The following is a 22,793-nucleotide window of genomic DNA, read 5'->3' on the forward strand; positions in this document are numbered from 1 at the left end:
TCCACTAAAAGGGGCTATATAAAAAATATCAAAGCCACTGCAATTATAGATAGGACCAGCAGGTTCTAACCACTTGCACAAAAATGTAGTCAGGGTCTGACATGATCATACATTTCTTTGGTGGTCTTTTTTAAAGCCAAACTCATCCTTCAATTCTGTGGTCCCTGTGTGTGGGGACAGAATGAACATTCGATGCAGGGCTCATGAATATTTACAGGACTAGAAGAACACAATACTGAGTGGAGGCATGTCCTGGGCCACCATAGCTCTTATCATGTTGGGACAGTTAAACTCTACATGTTCGAATTTCTGTGTCTCCACTGCTCCGGTAATTAACCATGCCAGTTCCCAGGCTAGCCCATGAATAAACCTGGGCTCAGAAAGGATTTTTTTCCACATACAGCTTTATATCTGCTCTAGGTATTGTCAGAGTTTCCTGTAGAGACAGGTTGTAGATATCAAGCCAAAATCAACTTTATACACGATAGGGTTTAAAGATGCTGCCTCACTGTCTTCTCACTGACATTGTTGCTGGTGAAAAATCAGCTGTCACCCTTATCTTTGCATGGAACTTGTCTTATTTTTTCCCCCTCTGGCTGCTTTTAAGATTTTTTTCTTTATGACTGATGTTGAAGCACCTTGGTACAGTTCCTTCATGTTTCCTGTGTCTAGAGTTCCTTGAGCTGTATGGATCTATGAGTTTGTGGTTTTCATTAAAATTGAAAAATGTGAAACTATGTGGAAAATTTCCAACCATTATTTCTTCAAATATTTTTTTTTTCTGTTCTCTTTCTCTTTACTCTCCTCTAAAGATTCTAATTGCACATATATCAGACCACTTCAGGCTCACGGATGGTCTGTAGTTTTCTTTTTTTCTCTCTGCATTTCATTTTGTATAGTTTCCATTGCTGTCTTTAAATTCATTAGTATTTTCTTTGGCAATGTCTAACATGATGTTAATCCCATTCCATGTGTTTTTTCATTTCAGACAGTTTATTGTCATCTTGAGAAGTTTTATTTGTTTTATATATTTTCCACATTTCTAATTAACTTTTTGAATACATGAAATACATTTATAATAACTGGTTGTGTGCTATTTTTAACACCTTATTTGGTTCTGAATTGGTTTTGAATGATTGATTTTTCTCTTCATTTTGAATCACATTTTCCTGTTTATTCGCTTAACAGTGTTATTTTCAACTGGATGCCAGACATCCTTAATTTTAATGTGTTGGGTGTTGGATATTTTTGTATTCCTATAGGTATTTTTAAACTTTATTCTAGGATGCTGTTAATTTACTTGGAAACTATTAATCTTTCTGGGTCTTACTTTTAAGATTTCATAGGAAAGACTGGAACATATTTAGTCCAGGGCTAATTATGCCGCAGGACTGAAGCAAGACTTGAGAGTACTCTACCCAATGATGCACAAATTATGAGGTTTTCCTGTCTGGCTCTTGGGATGCATTCCTGTGTACACACCAAGTTTCATTCTGTCTAATAACCTCAGGAGGTTGTTTCTTCAGCCTTGGGTGTTTCCCTCACATGTATGGACTGACACAGCTCATATTGGAGGGGGATTCTGCATATTTCTAGGGTTCTATATGTGGCTTTCTCCTCTTTGGTGCTCTGTCCTATGAGCTCAAGTCACCTTGGTCTCCCCAGATTCCCAGTTCCATCTCCTTATCTCAGAGAGTGTTGAGCTCCTTCTGGGTTCCTAATACTTGTGCCATGGTCTGGAACCTCTCTCAGATAATGAGCTGGTACAATCATGGGGCTCACCTTATTTACTGTTTCTCAGAGATCACTGTTCTTCACTGTCTAATGCTTAGTGTTTTTAAAAACCATTGCTTCATATATTTCTCTGGCTTATTGGCTTATCGGCTGGAAGTGGAAATTCCTCATATTTAGCATTTCTACAATCTCAGAATATAGTTCTGTAATGTAAGGCTTTGCTACTCAATGATAATGATGAAAGTAAAGACAAACTATCCAAAAATGGGCTTACTTGATAGTCAGTTTGGATACATTTGGCGTGGTATGACACAGGTGCAGTCCTGGCAATCAGTACTATGTACTGGGGTCTTAGAACAATCTGCTCAGTATTACATGATTAGACTAATGACCTGGTTGACCTTGCTCCACTCTGTCTCCTCCAAAAGCTGGGCCTATCCTTGTCCTGCCTCAGGCTAGTCATCATGTTCAACTGAGTGTATTGTCTCTAGGAGCCTGATGATTGGGCAGAGTCCTCAGATAATCTCTGCATTTATTCTGGCTGAATTTCTAACCCATTAGGCATGATGCTTTATGCCCCATTTTCATCACAATCTTTCAGAACTCCATTTCTTTTCTTTTTTTTTTCTTTTCTTTTTTTTCTTTTTCTTTTTTTTTTTTTTTTTGTCTTTTTGCTATTTCTTTGGGCTGCTCCCACTGCATATGGAGGTTCCCGGGCTAGGGGTCGAATCGGAGCTGTAGCCACTGGCCTACGCCACAGCCACAGCAACGCGGGATCCGAGCCGCGTCTGCAACCTACACCACAGCTCACAGCAACGCTGGATTGTTAACCCACTAAGCAAGGGCAGGGACCGAACCCACAATCTCATGGTTTCTAGTCGGATCCGTTAACCACTGCGCCACAACGGGAACTCCCTAGAACTCCATTTCTTGCATTTAAACCTTATGCTTTATATAACACTTAACTAGGACAAAGATCTTTGTTTTAGACCATGATTTTTGCTTTTATTTGTTGGATTCCACTAATCCACTGTGGTTCACTTTTACATGATACACTAATTGCTAAGGAACACTAAACCCAGTGCCCCTCTCAAGGCTGTCATCCCTGTCCCTAGGGACAAGTCTCAAATTTCCTAGTTCTCACATTTTTTATTCATTTGGGCCACATGGCCAGAGATTTTGTTTCCTTCTCACTAAACCTATGTTGCTATCATATGACTTCATTAAATATTAACAGATTAATGTCCAAGTATCTCTTCATTCTCTTTTACTTTAAACATAAATGGGCTTTCTGAGAATAGTCACTTTTTAGGGAGAAAACTGACCACAAAAGATACTTGAAGCATCTGGCTTAATAGCAAGTATAGACACATTTCTATAGTTCAAGCCCTGGGTTTTCACAAAGTTCAATTACAATAAAATGGGAGTCGAAAGAGCATTCATTCACATTTTGGAATTTTCAAACTATTATATCCAACCGTTTTAATATTCTGTGATAAACAAAATCATCATACTGTAAATGAGAAAAAGGTAACTGAAGTCCATGTTAGCTATGAAAAACATTTCACTTAGCTTCTGCCATTATGTTTCTCTCATGCTCATAAACCAAGTAATGACTGTTTTAAAGTTTAAGAAGTGTTTGGAGCCATTTTGAAGGTCTAGCTTGCTAGTCAATTTGACACAGAAAAAGAGTGTGCACGATCCTCCCATAAAGAGAAGTTATTGTTTCAGATGATGAAGTCTATAAAAAGCTCTCTCCATGCACAATTCTGGTGTTTTACCTTCAGATTTCTGTGTTTGGGTCATAAAAGTTAAGGATACTTAAAAATGCCGCTAAATTACAACAGTTGCTATAGAAACACTTTCTTAGAATCCTAGATTTCAGATGCTAATGCTGTCCACAAGAAATCTGAGGCTGTTGTGTGTCCAAAGTCAATCTTATATAACTACTCAGTTTTTTTTTTTTTTTTTTTTTTTTTTACATTGAGCTTTTTGAAAGTAAAGATTTTTTTGTTTGGTTTTGGTACAAGTTATTCTCTCTTTCATTTTTCCCTTTTTTTTTTTTTTTTTTTTTTTTGGCCATGCCCTTGGCATGTGGAAGTTCCCAGGCCAGGGACTGAACCCGTGCCATAGCAGCGACCCACAGCACTGGCAATGCCGGATCCTTAACTCACTGAGCCATCAGGGAACTCCAAATTATTCTCAATCTTTAAAAAATTACAACTATCAATGTTTGGTTTAATGAATATCATCTCAAATCATTCCCATAGATTATCTATCCCTTCTCACATATTCCCTTGTCATTTAACATGGTAAATGATAAAAGTGAACAAAAGCTGATAATGATAATGTGATTGACCTTTATACGTGCTTTTGTGATGTTGATTTATGTTGGTTCAGCTATTCTGCCTCTTTCTCAGTAGTCTCTACTCTATTAGGAATAGAAAGATTTACCAAGTCAATGCCCTCTGGATATGTGGGGATAACTCTCCTGAACTAATGATCAGGTTTATGCACTGAAAACAGTGAGATGTTATTGCTGTAAAATATTGAGAAATTTTATTGGACATCCTCTGTAATTCTCATTCTATAACCAAAATAGGAGATAATTTTTGAATATCAAAAAGTATAAAATCAGTATAAACTAAATTAGTACAAAATTTGGGGTTAATAGATGCAAACTATTGCCTTTGGAATGGATAAGCAATGACAGCCTGCTGTATATCACTGGGAACTATATCTAGTCACCTATGATGGAGCATAAATGTGAGAAAAAAGAATGTATACAAGTATGTGTGACTGGGTCACCTTGCTCTACAGTAGAATATTGACAGAATACTGTAAACCAGCTATAATGGAAAAAATAAAAATCATAAAAAATAATAATATAAATTATAAATTTATTACTTTGTTACTCTAAATACCTAAATTTCACCAATTTAAACAGAAAGTGCAACACTGCAGAAATGGTGGAACTGGGTAATGCTACTGAAATCTGTATCCGGCAATACATCGATGAGTCTGGAAACAGAGAAGAAAACAGCTCTTCCACAACTCTTTTCTATCGATTTTACATCATAGTGACTGTATATTCCCATTTGACTCAGAGACCAAACAGTCATAAAATGGGACCATCTGATGGTCATGATACGTGCTATTACCTGCCTAGTGATTAATAGATGTGTATAACTATAAAAGGCTTATCTATAAGAAAGACATTTGGACATAGATACAAATTCAGTTCAACACTTGTGTTTGAGCAGTGGGGTACAAAAAAAAATGGCCCTTTGTTTCTGTGCTCACTGAGACCTTACAGACCAGATCTTCTAGAAGGACATTCACAGTCACTCGACAAAGACCTGCATGAATAAACGAATAACTGGTGACACTGATCCTTAAATATGGTGTTGAGAAGTGCTACAGTTCTTGGTATGTAACGTGTCTTTTTTTCTCCAGTTGCTTTTAAGATTCTGTCTCTACTACTGACTTTGAATAATCTGATTACAATTTTTCATGTTTCTGGTACAGAGTTTCTTGAGATGCTTAGATGTGTGAGTTTATGGTTTTCATTAAATTTGGAAAGTTTTCAACCATTATTTCATTTTGTTTTCATACTCCTTTCTCTCTCTTCTTGTTTTGGGGCTCCACTGATACATGTACATCACGATGTTTGAAGCTCATCGATGCACTATGATGAGCTTTTTTTTTCTTTTTTCTCTGTGTTTCATTTTGCACAGTTTCCAACTTCTATTTTTCAATTCACTAATCTTTTCTTCTGTAATGTCTAATCTGCTGTTGATCCCATTCTATGGATTTTTCATTTCAGATGCTGTATTTTCAACTCCAGCAGTTTTATTTATGTCTTTATCAATTTTCCATATTTCTAATTAACTTTTCAAACCGATGGAATATAGAGTTTAACTTTTAAAGCCAAGGTTGAAGTCTTACATTCAAAATCTTCTGAAGCTCAAAGACATTGCTTCATTTTTAAGTTGTTCTTATAAGAACCTAGGTATTTCTCAAGGAAAATAATAATTTGTAAGATAATCAAAAGATGGCAAACTTGATTTCCCACTATTTAGATGGCTTTGCCCCTCAGTCAGACTCAGGTCTGAAACCCAGGGGTTTATCTTCCCATGACCTTCTAGTCTGTCCTCCAAGGCAGGGAGCTGGGTAGGGACTTGCAACAACTTAGCACTCTTGGGTATATACAGTGACAACCCCCTTGGCCTATGACATCCTGCTGCCATCTTTGCATTCAGTGCTGTGACCGATGTACATGATGTGGGGTGAAGCACCATGCTCTTCTCAGCTTAAAGATGATGCATCTGAGACACACTGAAGTGTTATACTTTCCCCAGGTGCACAAAGCTCAGAAAAGGGAGAGCATAAGTTTGAATTGCGATTTGAGTCAAAGCCTCCTGACTTTAGAGGGGGGTTAATGTTAAGGAACAGTTCCAGGAGCTGATATCCATTACTATCTCTTTTCTAGTTAGGCAAGGCTCTCCTCTGGAATCCTGCCTGAGACTCTACCTCTGAAGCTTTCCTTTGGTTAAAAGCAAGAGAAAAATTCACTTCAAGACCAGCTGAGTCTGAATTCTTAATGTACAACATTAGTGATGTTCTATGGGCAGGGATCAAGGAGGATAACTATGCTCATTCCTAAGACTCTTGAGAGAAGGGATGGGGCTGCCATGCAGGAGTATGGAGCCAGTCCCTGAGAAGTGCAATCAGGGCCTGGGTCTCAAAAGCTGGGGTGTCACACCCAAGAAAGAAGGAAATGCTGCAGCTGAGACTGTAGCAATGGGAAGGACAATGGCACAGAGAAGGGACAAGAGGCAGATACTGGAAGGTATAATAAGAAGGGAAGGTATTGTTATATAATGATACTGAAACCAGTATGTGTAGTGCATACAGTACTGGGCTTCTGAGAGTTATGTATAGCTATGAGTCTATATTAATATTGTTTTGAAGAAAATCAATGGTTAAAAAAAAGAGTGACTTGTGAATATCCCCAACCCCAGGCATTGATTGATATTAAATGAATGGGAAATGGCAGGCAGTGGTCCAAACTCCCTCTCTTGATGTTTCCCCCCTATGCCCTCATTCTTTTAAGAGGTTACACTATTTTGTGCAAGAAGGCGCATTAGTTCATGTAACTCTTAGTGACAAAATGCAACTGTTCTATCGTGAATCCTTTTCTAATGAAAAAGAAGGTCATGGAAATTTTCTGTGAGAACCAACAGTGTGTGTTTATAAAAACCCAGAGAAAAAGACCCTCCAAATCTCTGCAAACCATACATTTGCTTTACTTTTACATTTTGCCAAAGATAACCAACAATACTATTCTTCTCTGTAATTTCATAATTTAAAAATGCAAGAGGTTCTTTTCTTTGGGGATAGGACCAGCTACATCATTACAGGATTCACAGGGGTTTTTATATGAGCTGTTTGGGTAACAGCTCCCTTAACTGTCAATGACAGTGCTTTGAAAAGCCTCAACTTGTCATAGTCTCCCCTGAAAATCAAGTAGCTTGGCTATACAAATAGAATGAAAGGCATGTCACAGCCTCTTCAATGACTGTTCTTACATCTATTCCTCTGTTTTGTAGCAATCTTCGAGGACCCCTGAACCCTTAAAAAGAATTAAAAAAAAATACCTTTCTATGTGCAACAGTTCAATGTAACCGGCCTTTATCTAATATCCTCAGAAACTTTCTTACAATTGCACTTCTCAAAATTGGACTTTTTGTATTTTCTAAGGACATTCTCACAGCTCCAAATTTCTCTTTTATTGTAACGAACTGGTCATACCTTCCAGCTCCCTGCAGCCAAGTTCTGCAGGGCGCCTGCCGCCCCTTCCAGCGTGTCTGCATTTGAGCACTCAGAGAGCAGTGTGAGGTAGGGTTTGACTATTGATGGGTGCCACAGCATCTGGATCCCTTTTGGTGGTTCTGCACAGTCTGGAAGAGGTCCTACTCCATCCCACTGGTGGAAGAGAAATGAGAGAGTAAACATCTTTAACATTTTTACACTTCTCAACATTGCCTTCTGCAAACATCAAAGACCAAAACAAAAGCAGGATGTCCTGACATTTGGTGAACATCTACAGCAGGTGTCTTGACATTTGGAGAACATCTACAGCATTAGAATCAGGGGACTGCCAAAAAATGGGAGAGCCATTCCTGCCCACCAAGAGCTTCTGCTGGAAGATGGAGGGGGTTGGAGCATGAACATGAATGAATGTTACTGGCAGTAGATTGGATATGTGCTCCGAGAATGAGCTTAGCACACTGCTTTAGGAAGGAAGGAGAAGAGAGGGGTTAATTTTGATTGGGCAGGGTGGAAGAAGGCTAAAAATGAGGCAGCATACTTTCCAGTAAGTGTACTTACTATAGGCACAGCATAGACTGTTAACTCAAATACCCTCAGTTCTTTGTATAAGCGTTAACTGTGATAAATTCCTATACCTCTTGTAACATACATGTTTTGTCATTGCATCTATGGGCATAAAACAAATGACAGAACAGACAAAAGAGAGAAACCTGTTATAGTTTCTTAGATACACTGACATGAGCTAAAGGCAAATTTTGATCTTATAGAAACTCCGATGTTGGCTTGGCATTTAATCTAATAAATAACAGGAGAAAATGTAATTAACAATTAACTACACATACATTTAAAATTATGGACAAAGACATTGGCAGAGCCTTAAAAATGATAGTTATGAAGATCATGTAGCAATATGGATAAATGTTTATGATAAAAATTAAACAAAGTAGGATGCAAAGTACTATGGGGTTTGTATTTTATACCAAGTAAAATATAACATGAAAAACATGTAACGATAATAAACACTTATTAATAAAGTGTTTACATCTTTCTTTTTTCTACATTTACACTTTTCTATTATTCTTATAATTTTAAAAAATGTTAGAAGTTCCAATGATTCTGATCTTTGATCACACTAACCCTTTTCATTAAAAACAAAGGCAATAAATATAATAAGGGTAGCAATAAAGTAACGTGTAAAAAAAATTCCCATATTCATTTTTGAGAAAAATCACAGTAAAACAAAACAATTAATTCATAATATTAGAATAGGAGTATTAAGTTTCTTAACTGGTTATTTGTGTTTATTAATGATTGCTTTTGCTTAAAATATAGTCTAAATGATATTTATATATCCCAATCTTCTCACAGATACTTTATGTACATACATGTATGTTCATGTGTGTACATATATGTGTATTTATATATGAAAACAAAACTATATTTCAGAATCTAAGTTCCTTAGGTCTGAAAATTTACCTGGAAGAAAATATAGGCTTGTAACACAAATAGAAGTGTTGATAGAAATAATAAAAAGTCATTAAACAGTCCCAAATAATTTCAAGAATTCCATCATTTATTTTGCAAGAGTAGAACTAAAAATTCACACCTTCTTTTTCTCAATTATGATACAGCTTAAGTCAAGGCTAAAGCACAGAGATGAATGACATGCCATGGATGGGTGATGGACATCCCATGAAAGGTCATTTTCAATGAGAGTGTTGCTCAATGTCAACATCAGAACAAGGACATTCAACGTGGAAATCTTCCTGTTCTTTCAACAAAAACCACTTCTAAACCATTCAAGGATGACTTGCACCTGTGCAGCACCTATCAATGAAACCAGTCTAACTCTTTTAGTTTTATTTATTTTTTTCTTTTTTGGCCACACCCACAGCATATAGAGGTTCCTGGACCAGGGATGGAATCCAAGCCACAGCTGTGACCTATGCCACAAGGCAATGCCAGATCCTTAACCCACTGCACTATAGCAGAAACTCCCACTCCGTCCCTTTTAAATACACACACACACAAAAAAAAACTGAAAGTGAACCAGACTAATCACAACGCTCCTGGTTCATGATTTGAGACTGACTCACTGCACTGGATAGAAAGATAGAACCAGGCAAAGAGAACAATCATTTTATAGGTTTGTTGACTTCAATTAGAAAGCAAGAGTATTACTGGTCTCTCAAAGGAAACCAGCTGGGGACATTGAATCTATACACTAGTGCAAAAGGAAATGGAAAATTACCTGTTTTTTCATTGTTTATGTTGTCATCTCCTTAAAATGTTTAAGCTATCATTTTCATAAAAAGATTTAGGAGTTCCTATTGCGGCTCAATGGAAACAAATCTGACAGCATCCACAAGGATGCAGATTCGACCCCTGGCCTCATTCAGTGGGTTAAGGATCTGGCATTGCTGTGAGCTGTGGTGTAGGTAACAGATGTGGCTCAGATCTGGCATTGCTTTGGCTGTGGTGTAGGCCAGCAGTTACAGCTCTGATTTGACCCCTAGCCTGGGAACCTCCATATGCTACAGGTGCAGCCCTAAAAAGACAAAAGGAAAAAAAAAAAGCTTTAGCTTTCATACAAAGATATAGAACTCATCATGGATGAAATTTCCCTCTCAGCTATGAGTTTAATAACAGGAAAGGTATAGAGAAGCACTATTTTGCTTGCTTGTTAGAACAAATGACAGACAAACTATCAAGATAAAAAAAAAAAAGCTGTTATCATTTGCTGTGTTTCATCTTGTTCTTTTTTTTTTCTAACTTCTGCACAATAAAATAGGATAAATGGCTAAATCAGTAGACAATTTTCTTCTTCTCTGACATGTTGATCTAAGTGGCTCTTAATATCTTTTATTACAATCCTTTCTTAATGGCTACAGAGAGAATGTGAAGGAAATAAAAGGAAAACTGATGTGAATACAGACAATCTTTGATGGTCATGAGAGAAGTTCAAAGGGGATTCTCTGCTATTTCCCAATGTTGACAGCACCTGGCACATCAATACAAAGAAAAAAAAAAAACACCACTATTTCAAAGCCAGTCAGTGTATCCTGCTTTTATCTGAGTACTTTACTCAACTTTCATTGAGTTAATAGGGAAAGAAGTATCAACTGTCCATTAAAAAATATTTTCATCACCTGTAAAAGACCAGAAATCTTCTTTAAGAAAGAGACTTTAAGAGTTGTGTAAACACACTTGATGTCATGTTGCCTAACGAATCAATAGCAACAGGGCTATAGGGCAATGGTGACATAGGGTCAGATTGATGTGGTTGTAGAGAAGCAAACTTTTAATGCCAACTTTCTAGAGCTAGGAGGAGCCATGAAAAATCATGGGAGATGCAAATTACCTTGATATGATAAATTTCTTTTACCAAATGGAAATATGTCATTTATAAATGTAAATACAAGGGGCACTGATCCCAAAATTTCTTCAAAACTGGCACATGGCTTTAAGGTAAGCAGTGACTAAATCTTTAACAGTTGAAACACTGATTACCAGCTACTTCGTCCTAAGAACACAAAACCAAATCTATGAATAGGCCTTATACAAGCCATGTTTAATTTGGACTTTATCTTGAGGACCAAATATTTTCTAAGAACTTGAAATATGGAAATAATATATATAAAAAAGCAAAATATTGTCATGTCAGGAGGGAGAACTTTCTATGTAATAAAGACAGGGCACAACCCAGGCTTACACAAACACACACACACTTACATATATAATTATCAGATTATTGTCCATTATAGGGTATTATAAGATATTGAACATAGTTCCTTGTGCTATACAGCACATCCTTATTTCATATAGTAGTTGGTATCAGTTAATCCTATACTCCTAATTTATCCCTCCCCTCCCCTTCCCCCTACAGTAACCATAACTTTGTTTTCTACGTCTCTGACTGTTTCTGTTCTGTATATAGATTTATTTGCATTTTTATTAGAGAATAGTGGATTTATATTGTTGTGTCAAATTCTGCTATACAGCATGGTGACCCAGTCATATATATATATATATATATATATACACACACACATATATATATATATACATATATATATATACACACACACATATATATACATATATATACACACACACACACACACACACACACACACACATATATATATATATACATATGTTCCTTTTCTCATACTATCTTCCATCATGGTCTATCTCGAGAGATTGGACATAGTTCCCTGTGCTGTTTTTTAGATTCCACGTAGAAGTGATGGTGTATGATATTTGTCTTTATATGACTTACTTCTCTTAGTATGAGAATCTCTAGGTCCATCCTTGTTGCTGCAAATGGCATTATTTCATTCTTTTTTATGTATCAGTACTTTTCTGGCTTCAAATGTATGACTGCATGACTAATATCAATAAAACAAATCAGTGAAGTTTATATCATTCACTTTCTTTTGAATAGATTTACAAGGAGATCCTGCTGAGTAGCATTGAGAACTTTGTCTAGAAACTCATGTTGCAACAGAACAAAGGGTGGGGAAAAAAATGTAATAGTAATGTATACACGTAAGGATAACTTGATCCCCTTGCTGTACAGTGGGAAAATAAATAAATAAATAAATAAATAAAATAAAATAAAATGCAACTCTGTTCATTCAGTCACTAGTTAAAAAAAAAAAAAGAAAATATGTATTCTCTCTCTGAGATGGTAATGGTTAAACCTTTTTAAAAGAGAAAGAAAGTAACGTGCTCCATGACAGAAGCCCAGGGGCTGCTGAAATTTGGACACAATACTTTCTGATGTGGTCATGGTCAGGGAGGGCGAGACACACACTGGTCACTGTAGGAAATGTCTGCTTAGGAAGAAAATCCCACAGCTGCGGGAATGGGCCAATGTGTGGGTTTAAAAAAAGAAAGAAAGAAAGTATCTTCTTTTTAGACTTGCTTTTTCATACTTTTGCTTCTCCTTAGGGCTTCAATCTTATTTAAAAGATTTCTATCTTAGTTGGTTTGATGATGGGATCGTGGAAGCCATTTGCTCCTTATACAAAGAGAGATAAGGATAAATATAAGAATGCAAAGATATCCACAGTTTACAGAGAGACTCTGCAAATGTGGGGCTCTTTAGTGAATGGCAGCTCAGGAGACAAGTCTAATTACAACATCCATACAAGACCCTGGGGAATGAGAAGAATTAATTACCAAGGGAATTTCAGCTCTTCCCCCTGGAGAGGCTTACAACTGCCCTGGCTCTGTTTCCCAAGGCACTGGGCTGGGTATCACGGAGATGCTAACAAGTCTTTCTCACCTACAAGGAAGAAGGATTTGCATTTGGGGAGAAGTGTGATAATACACAGTTCCTTTCACATATGTCACAGCACTCCCGTCTACATACCGAAAAGGGCTCTCACTGCTGTATCTCTGGAACACAAATAGAAAAGCCCTCTTCACTAACGCAATGAGTCTCTATTGCCTAGATTTCTTTGCCAAGGAAAAAGCATGACAGTCTTAACATGTGTGCAGGTTATAACTTTTCTTTGGAAGGGATTTCAGTGAAATCAACAGGCCAGAGATACTGCAAGGGAAAGGAGGTGGGTCTGCAGTGACAGGAAAACATTCTGGTTTTATTTTATTTTACTTTTGTTTTTAGGGCCACAGCCAGGCTAGGGGTTGAATCAGAGCTACAGCTGCTGGCCTACGCCACAGCCATAGCAACAAGAGATCCCAGGAGTGTCTGCAACCTATACCACAGCTCACGGCAATGCTGGAAACTTAACCCACTGAGGCGGGTCAGGGATAGAACCAGCATACTCATGGTTACTAGTTATGTTCATTACCACTGAGCCACAACCAGAACTCCCAGAAAACATTATAATTTTAAAATCCCACTCTTGCTTCCCAGCTGAAGTCACACATCACAGAATGTAGGAAGAGAAATGTCCATCAACAGATGAAAGGATTAAGAAAATATGGTATATATACACAATGGAATACTAGTCAGCCATAAAAAAGACCAAAAGAATGTCATTTGTAGCAATATGGATGGAACTAGAGACTCTCATACTAAGTAAGTCAAAAAGAGAAAGACAAATACCATATGATATCACTTATATCTGGAATTTAACATATGACAGAAATGAACCTTTCCACAGAAAAGAAACTCATGGACTTGCAGAATAGACTTGTGGTTGCCAAGCGGAAGGGGAAGGGATTGGGATAGACTGGGAGTCTGGGGTAAACAGATGCAAACTATTGCATTTGGAGTGGATAAGCAACAAGATCCTGCTTTATAACACTGGGAACTATATCTAGTCACTTGTGATGGAGCATGATGGAGGATAATGTGAGAAAAAGAATGTATATATATATGTGTGTGAGTATATATACACACACACATATATATATATAATTATATATTACATAAAATACATGTATATATATTATATAATACATGCATGTATATATATGAACTACTTATCTTATAATACATGTATAGATATATATATATATATATGAGTGACTGGGTCATTTTGCTGTAAGGTAGAAAATTGACAGAACACTGTAGACTAATTATAATGGAAAAAATAAAAATCATTAAAAAAATAAAAAACGAAATGGTAAACTGGCAGGGAATGTTCCCTCAGGCAAGGGTTTGGTCAGATTAGGCTACAGCTGGTTCTAAGTATGTTAAAAAGCAACACCCTAAACACAGTCCATCGCTCTGTTGGCCACTTTTGCTTGACTTGGTTTAAATAGCAGTTACTAAGTGATTTTGCCCTGACAGCGTTTTACTGTCAGGTCCTGCTACTGGGAGGAGGGGAAGAAGGATGAAGGGAGGCAGGGGATACAGGTAATGGTCAAAAGCCAAAAGATAAATGATTTTTGTTGACTCTTGGGAATTTTTAAGAAAAGGATAATGCAGGTGTCTGAATTCCCCTGGGAGCTGTTCAGGAAACTACAGGGATGCTGAGCCTGACGAAGGAGCCAACAGAGGTGATGGCCAATGAGCTCTTTCCACGTGGCACATGTATCTCCAGGATCTCCTTGTAGAAGATCTGGGAGATTTTGCATTTGAGATTAGAAACCTGGATTAAAGGAGAGGTCAGCTACGGAGTTTCCTGAACAGGACATCACAACAAAAGAGATTCAGGGCTAGCCTTGCTGGTTCACCTCCATGACTGTGTGGGCATGCATTCGTGAGGAGGCGGCCAGAGGGAGGATGGTGATGTTGCCAGGTCCAGAAATGGGCACAAGGAAGCCACTGTGCTATGCCCATGGCAGAGTGTCATCAAGGCTGGCCCACATCATCAGTCATCCTGATGGAACCTACTGGAGTCCCATGAAGTCTTATGGAGAATTCTCTTTGCTCCTAACTTCTCATCCACATCCAGGGAAACCTGGGCTGTGACCAACCCCATTACCTGCCTTTTCAAGGGGCGCTCTGCCTCCCGTAGCGACCTCCTTCAGGTAGTCCTGTCATCTTGCCTGTCTATATCTTTGACGATACATCCCTCAAAGATAGTCTAATACTTGGTTTTCCAACTGGGGCAGTTTTAATACCCAAGGAGACAACTGGTAATGTTTGGGGACATTTTTCATTGTAACAACTATGGAAGGGAGTCCTGTTGATCCGTGCTATTGAGTAGAGGCCAGGAACACTAATAAACATCCCACAAGGCACAGAACAACCCTACAACAGGGAATTCTCTGGCTCCAAATGTCACCAGTGCCAAGATCGAGAAACCCAGGTCTTGCCAAGTAAGACCCAGGGTACTGACGGATGGCATGCAGTACTGAGCAGTAAAATTTAAATACCAAGTAAACGAGACACCAAAAATAGAGTGCTAAGTCTGTAAACTCATTGACGGTGGAAGAATAGCATTTGTAGTGGAAGAGATATATTTTATAGGAGAGGCTGGGTAGAAGGATGAGAATGTCACTCATTCACTGGGAGTGGCAAAGAAATGCCACTGCACAGGATGGTGCTGCCGTGATCTTTGCAGGCACATGCGATTTATTGCTTCGAGGACATGAAACACCATGTCTTGAGTCACCAAGCTCTTGGCATATGGTGAGGTGACAGCAGAGGGAGACTACACTGCAACCAGCCGTGAGGAACGAGCAGCAGCCGAAATCAGCAGATGGTTAGGAAATGGTATTAGGCAGGAAATGAGAAAGCATGGTTGCTAATAAGAAAATGAAAACTGCCTGGAAGAGAGAAAAACAACCTGTGATACTGGGAAATGAGGACGTAAAGGCGTCACAAAGGGCAGCTCCGTCAAGTGATAATAAATCAAATCAAAATGTGCTCATGCTGTTGCTGGCATCCACAGTGATTAAGACACATTTTGGCTCATGTAGCCAAAGCCTTAAAAGCATGTGTTTAGTCTAGATATTTTACTTTTAAGAATTTATTTCTTGCTGTATGGCACAGGAAATTATATTCAATATCCTATAATAAACCATAATGGAAAAGAATATTTATATCTATCTATCTATCTATATAGATATATAAAACAGAATCACTTTTCTATACAGCAGAAATTAACACAACATTCTAAATCAACTGCACCTCAATAAAGTGAATTTTAAAAATAAATTAAACAAAAGAATTTATCCTTGAGAAGTGATTAAGGATGTAGGTGAGATTTAACTACATGGATGTTTATTGCCGTTTACTTTAGCTAAAATTTGGAAGCAACCTAATTTTCCGATAACCAGGGACTGGTCCATACAACATGGTGGACCCTAGAACGGAACTCTTGGTAGCCCTTTCACATTCTGGTGTAGATGACTTTTTCCTGGCAAGGAGAGCGGTCATGTAGTGCCAAGTGATAACCTGTCTACAAGGGCATGTTAAGCAACGCAGGGTGAGGCAGGGTGGGGCTGTGACCACACCTGCCCTTGCTTTCAGTGGTGCAGTCACCTGGCTGCAGGTAAACAGTAGCTTCCCTATGTGCAGAGAATTTGCAAACAGCTAAATGAATAAAAGCTGCTCTTTTAAGCTACTCTGTGTAGACAATCCTAAAACATTTCAATGATACACCATCCCTCCTCACAGGGGTGGAGAGCTCCTACTGCACCTCCTTAGAAGGCCCACTGCACCCCTTTTCCCTTTGGCTAAGAGAAGGACCAAGGTTCACCTAGGGTCATGGTTGCCCCGCAAAAATACTACACTTCCCAGTTGCCCTTGCAATGCAGGTGCCAACGTGTCCCATCCAGACCAAAGGGATGTATGTGAGATTCAGGGAGATCCTAGAAGGAAAGGGCACTCCACCCCCAGCCCCCAAATCTTCTTGGCTCCATTTCTTCCCTGGACTGTGGATGTGACGAGCCAATGTAGACCATGAGGAAGAGAGCAACACCCTAAAGAGCTAAGGAGCCTCCAAAGGCTACAGACCAGAGTCGCCAGCAGTGCTATATTAGTAGCAAAGACACTTATTTACTCTAAGACACTATGAACTTGGCTGCCTGATACGGGCCCTACCTCACACTCTCATCAATGCAGTACAATTACACTTTGAAAGGTTAAACAAAGTTATGCATAAATACAGAGAGATAGAGACCTGAAAGGATACAGGCCCATGTGTAAACTGCTGTGGTAGCTCTCTCTAGAAGGGAAGATGCTGGAGGTATGTGTATTATTTTCTTCTTGTAGCTTATTGCTATTTCACTCTTTTATTATTTATGTGTTATGATTGCATGGATTTGTTTTTATAAATGTAAATATTTACCAAAAATTTAAAATGTATTTAAAGATATCTTTATAAATATTTATATTTCACATTGATTTTTGTCTCAAATAAGGAGAAACTGATTAAAAATTTAAGTTAAGCGTAAAATTCAAATTTCCAAGGTACTAGTTTAAAATAGCCATAACTTCATTTTTGTGCTTAGGGACACTGATTGCTAGTTAGTCTCAGAGCCTCACTTCTGGGCCAACAGCTTCCATGTGACCCAGTGGTAATGCATGAAGCTCTTGAGGTGACACAAACACAAGGTCCTGAAAATCCAGAGAAAGCTTTCAGGGGATGGGATTTTGTGGCACCTAATCTCATTTATGTATGTCACATGCTAACACCTTTTTTAGTCTCGCATGATCAAAGTGCTGCTTCTCCACGGGAACTTTGAGATATTCGCACATATACTTGTTGATGTGAACGGCAAGTTCTCAGACGATGAATGTGATAGAGAGTGTTCATGAGGCCTGGTGGTGACTGCAGAGTCAGAACGTGGTAACATGCAGACCTGCCATGAAAAGCTGTGAAACAGATTGAACCATAAATGGCAACAGAAGGGCCACAGAGTACTCCTGGCTCATGGCAGTCCTTGGAGGCCAAGTGTCTCAAGAAGCAAATGGATGAAATGGATGAGGCTGGGACCACAACTGTAACACCCATTGGAAACAACCCCATGGCAAGAGCTAGAGTCTTTGGGGACCAAAGATTACCCTCCATTCAGCAGAGCTGGTGCTGGGCACTGGGTGAGAAAAAAAAAAAAAGACAGAAAGCAGCCCCTCATAGTCCCTCCCCTCCAGAAATTCTCTCTCTAGGGAGATGCACTACTGTATATGACTCATAGTGTGATGAGCATTGAAGGAGAAGTTTAAATAAAATCATGTGGATGCCGGTTAAGGAGTGATTAACATTTTACCTGGGGGAAATCCTGAAAGGGTGGAGGTGGTGTTTTACTTGGTTTTGAAGGATAACATTCCGAGTCATGAAACAAAACAAAAAGTAGGGGAATGCCGGACAGAGGAGCAGCAAGAGTAGAAGCTGGGGGGTAAGGGCTGTGGGATGCTGGGCAGGCCTGTGGGATGCTGGGATGGGCCAGGAAGGCATGCAGGAAAAAGGCCTTGAGCTTCAGCAAAGACGTCTATTATCAGGCAGGAAACAGGGGGCCTTAAAGGTTTTACACAGAAGCCCATTGCTACTGCTCTTGTGGATAAAATATCACGTTGGTATCCTAAGTGAGGCTTCCCATTCATTTATGCATCTGCATTAACAACCTAAAAAACAGGTGAAAAGGAGTAAAAATACTTATTCTTAAATTGATCCCAGCTCACTAAACAAAGATTATCAGGAGAAAGAGAAAGCCTACCACATAAAAATGCTGGGTCAGAATCATCTTTGAATTCTAAGAGGTTTAGAGCCCCACCCATGTGGATACATAGATACTCATGTGAACAAAATAATTCACAGGGAATATTCAAGCCAAGGAGAGATTCTGACTTTTAGGGGATGTTGCTTGGTTTAGTTCTGTTTTTCTCTGCAGGTTTTTCTATGCACAGTCAAGTTCACAGAGCAGGTGTTGAAGGCCCAGATCAGCTCTGGCCAAGAGCCAGTGGTATCCTGTTACCTTCAATCCATGGTTGAGCACCATCGATCCCAGGAAGACACCACAGGAACCTTGGTCAGCTCTCACATTAAGAAACAAACAAAAATGCTTATTTCTACAAAAGGTGGAAAAGTGGATAAATCAATTGTATCCACTTCGATTTTCCTGGATCTCCAACTTTGGATGGTCACCCCTGCCCTGCTGTACCAGGCTGCTGGCACAAAGCCCTGCAGGGATGGTGAGGACCCTGCCAGGTGAGATGAGCCTCTTGGTACAAGGCATGCAGACTGCTCTGAGGGAGGTTCTGCTTGAAAAGAGCTAGAGAAACTTCTAGAATAATTTCTTATAATTCAGCAATGAGCACTGAGCACCAAGTCAGAAGTTAATGAATTTGCTGTGTCATTTTGGATCAGAATATGATGCAGAGAAGTACCCAATACATCCATACACAGGGGCTGATAGTCTGATGGTCCTAGGACATTTCAACTGCAATCATTTCATGAAATAAGAGCATATATTTAGCAGATCTTTGTATCATATATTTTCTTCAATTATCCCTATAAAGAATCTAAAAGAAAAAGTTTCCAAGGTTCTTATTACAACAATCTGACCTCTAAAGTGTTACAGCATCTTCCAAAGGTACCAATGCCAAAGGTCAACATAAATTTCTGGAATTCAGCAAGTGCCAGAGTAAATCATGCAACCAATTATGATTTTCATCACTTTTGCTTCCTGGTAAAATCTCTGGCTCCTCTGTCTTGGGAAGGATCTGTTGTGGGTTAGATAACTTTTCATTTTGCATAATCCTCTTGGGAGTTCTCCTGTGGTGCAGTTCTAAGTTCACTGGATTGTCCCCCAAATCAAGCTTCTAATGTCATTCTGTCGGAAGGGCTGTGAACTACCCCATTTCACAACAGTAAGTGCAAGATTATGTATCTGAAAGTTCCAAAATGAGCCATAATACATGTTGGGCTTTTGCATCTCTTTCCTCAGCTTCCCTTCTTTACCACACTTATTTTGTGCAACTGTACCACCTGCAAGGTACCTGCGAGGGCCTCAACAAATGTGCTAATCAACACACAGAAGAATCAGTGCCTGCACATGTCTCTGGGAGCTGATACTTTCGAGCTTGCCTGGAACTCAAACAGCTTTCTTTTTTAAAAAATTTCCTGTCTTGGCTTGGCTGCAGAACATGAGGGGGGTCATTTAATACTCCACAGTCTCAGCTGTGAAATCCCTATGGAAAAATCATGCAGACGCATTAGCAATTTTACCTCGTGTTGGAAACACAGAGCCCTGTACCTAGACACAGACGAAACATTAATGATGTAATTAGGGAAGGAAGTAATTGCATGCAGCTGCGAGTCACCCACATCACCTGATCCTGGGATTTCTTTTTCTTCTTCTTCTTGCCCCAGCACCCGGAACTTTCTGAGTCTTTGCCATTGGCCTCACCACAGAGCAGCCCATCCAGCTCATCCGTGCCCATGTGCTGTCCCTGAGACGTTTCTGCTGCCAGCCGGTAAGAAAGATTCCTTAAAATGCACACACAGTTTTCAACGGTCTGGAAAATCAAAAATTAAAAAAAAAAAGGAAGAATGAATAAACACTAACCGGTACTTCTCCACTCAGAAAAGCAGTCAATCTTTACACATACATTTTTCTTTGGATGTATTTAGCCCCTGCTCCTAAAGCCTCCCTTGACAGACACAGTGGAAAGAATTTAGAGAAACTTGGAGAAGCCTTAAGACCTTCTTTCCCCCCAAAAATACCACTTATCAATGCTAGTTCCTTTTATAAACAGTTGTCATTGTTGGCTGAAATTCACTTTTGAGCAAGGAAGAACCCACAACCACGAGAGGTCCCAGATGGGGTGCCACCTGGGGACTAGGGCTCAGAGTCTCCGACTGGATTTCTGTCAGCCCTGGGAGATTGACACTAATATTTACCATCTATCAGGGACTTTCTGGGAGCTGAATGGGGCAAGAGGTGCAAACCAGGGTTGTCCCAGGCAAACCAGGTTCTGTGGTTGGCTGGGGCCATAGATGTTTCCATGCTCCTGGCTTTCTCCGAGGTAGCTGGTGCTCCTAGTTTCTTAGCATAAGGCTTAACCAATGGTTAAAGTAGAGCTCTACATGCTGTAGAGCTAGACACCTGAGCAACCCTAGGCCTCCGACTCCTGGCTTTGTAACTTGGACAATGTGCTCAGTATCTCTGTGACTCAAGAACATCCTCTGGAGAGTTCCCACTGTGGCGCAGTGGAAATGAATCCGACTAGTATCCACGGGGATTCGGGTTCGATCCCTGGCCTCGCTCAGTGGGTTGGGGATCTGGCATTGCTGTGAGCTGCGGTGTAGGTTGAAGATGTGGCTCAGGTCCTACATGGCTGAGGCTACGGTGTAGGCTGGCAGTTGTAGCTCTGATTCGACCCTTAGCCTGGGAACCTCCATATGTTGTGAGTGCAGCTCTAAAAAAGCAGTAAGAATAAAAACTAAAAAAATAACATCCTCTGTAAAATGGCCATAATAGTGTCCACATCTTAGGTTGCTGTATGGGTCAGCAACATTAAAGTATTCATAGGTGGTAGGTGGAGGAAGGATCCCTGCTCCACAGACATCCATGTCTTAGTCTCTGGAACCTGTGAATACATTAGGTTATGTGGTAGAGGGAACTGAGGTTGCTAATCTGTTGACCTTCAGACAGGAAGATCATCCTGGATTATCCAGGCGGGCCCCTATAATCATGAGGATCCTATAAGCCAAAGAGGGAGGCAAGAGAGTTAAAGTGAAACCATCTGAGAAGGATGTGACCTGCCACTTTTGGCTAGAGATGGAGGAAGGGACTGAGCCAAGGAATGTGAGCAGCCTAAGGATGCTGTAAAAGGCAAGGACACAGACGTTTCCCTACAGCCACCACAAGGAATGCAACCCAGTTGACACATTGATTTTAGCCCATTAAGACCCAATTTGGACTCCTGACCTCTGAAATGTTACAAGAAAAAAGTTTGTGTTTTTAAGCCACTGCGTTTGTGGCTTTTTGTTACAGTGGCCACAGGAAACGAACCCAGTATGTACAAACTGGGGAGAGTCCCTGGCATACAGTAAGTGCTTAACAAAGGTTTGCCTCAGTAACAATGGGGGAAACAGCACCGCTGGCAGGTCCAGAGCTTGTGACCTATAGCTGATGGGTTGGTGATGAAGTCCCGGCTCTGTCATTTAATGAGCTGTGTGACCTTGGCCAACGTGCTAAATCTCTCTGTGCTTCTATATCCTCTCAAAATCCCCATTTGGGCCAAACTGGAGACTGGGTCTCCACATATGAATTTTGGGGAACCAAACATTTGGTCTGATGCATCAAAGTTTTGACCTTTGATCTAGATTTGAGGAACTGAGGGAAGAGGGAAAAAATACCCCCTCCCTTTGTTTTTCTAGGGCTACGCAGCAGCATATGGTAGTTCCCAGGCTAGGGGTTGAAGTGGAGCAACAGCTGCCAGCCTATGCCACAGCCACAGCAACACCAGATCTGAGCTGTGTCTGCAACCTATACCACAGCTTGTGGCAAAGCTGGCTTCTCAACCCACTGAGCGAGGCCAGGTATTGAACCCAAATCCCCATGATGCTAGTTGGGTTCTTAACCCTCTGAGCCACAACGGGAACTTCCCAATTTTTTAAAACAGACAAATGATGGGAAAAAATTGAACTAAGTTTTATTTTTAAAAGTAGGTCAACTCGGCTATACTTTTTCAGGCACCTACTTACTATGTGAGAGCCACCATTCAAGGCAGAGAACATTGTTCTACTTTACAGATGAAGGAAATGAGGTCTGAAGCTGTTGGTAACTCACACTGGATTGTACCAGTTTTTCTAGACTTGGGTTGGGAGAGGAAGAGGGGAGCACGGCCA

General features: G+C 39.7%; 1 protein-coding gene across 5 annotated transcripts in view; it reads right to left on the reverse strand.

The window, feature by feature from the left end:
* The window catches only part of CTNND2 (catenin delta 2), a 1,013,144-nt gene that overhangs the window by 139,561 nt on the left and 850,790 nt on the right, over window positions 1-22,793 (reverse strand). For all 5 annotated transcript variants that reach the window (XM_021076845.1, XM_021076841.1, XM_021076844.1 and 2 more), the window contains exons 14-15: window positions 20,270-20,455; window positions 7,549-7,722 (exon numbers count right to left, since the gene is read on the reverse strand). In XM_021076845.1, coding sequence (XP_020932504.1) covers window positions 7,549-7,722; window positions 20,270-20,455 — 360 coding nt within the window. The remainder of the gene's footprint in view (window positions 1-7,548; window positions 7,723-20,269; window positions 20,456-22,793) is intronic.

The sequence above is a fragment of the Sus scrofa genome, chromosome 16 (genome assembly GCF_000003025.6).
Source record: "Sus scrofa isolate TJ Tabasco breed Duroc chromosome 16, Sscrofa11.1, whole genome shotgun sequence".
In the NCBI taxonomy this organism is placed as follows: Eukaryota; Metazoa; Chordata; class Mammalia; order Artiodactyla; family Suidae; genus Sus; species Sus scrofa.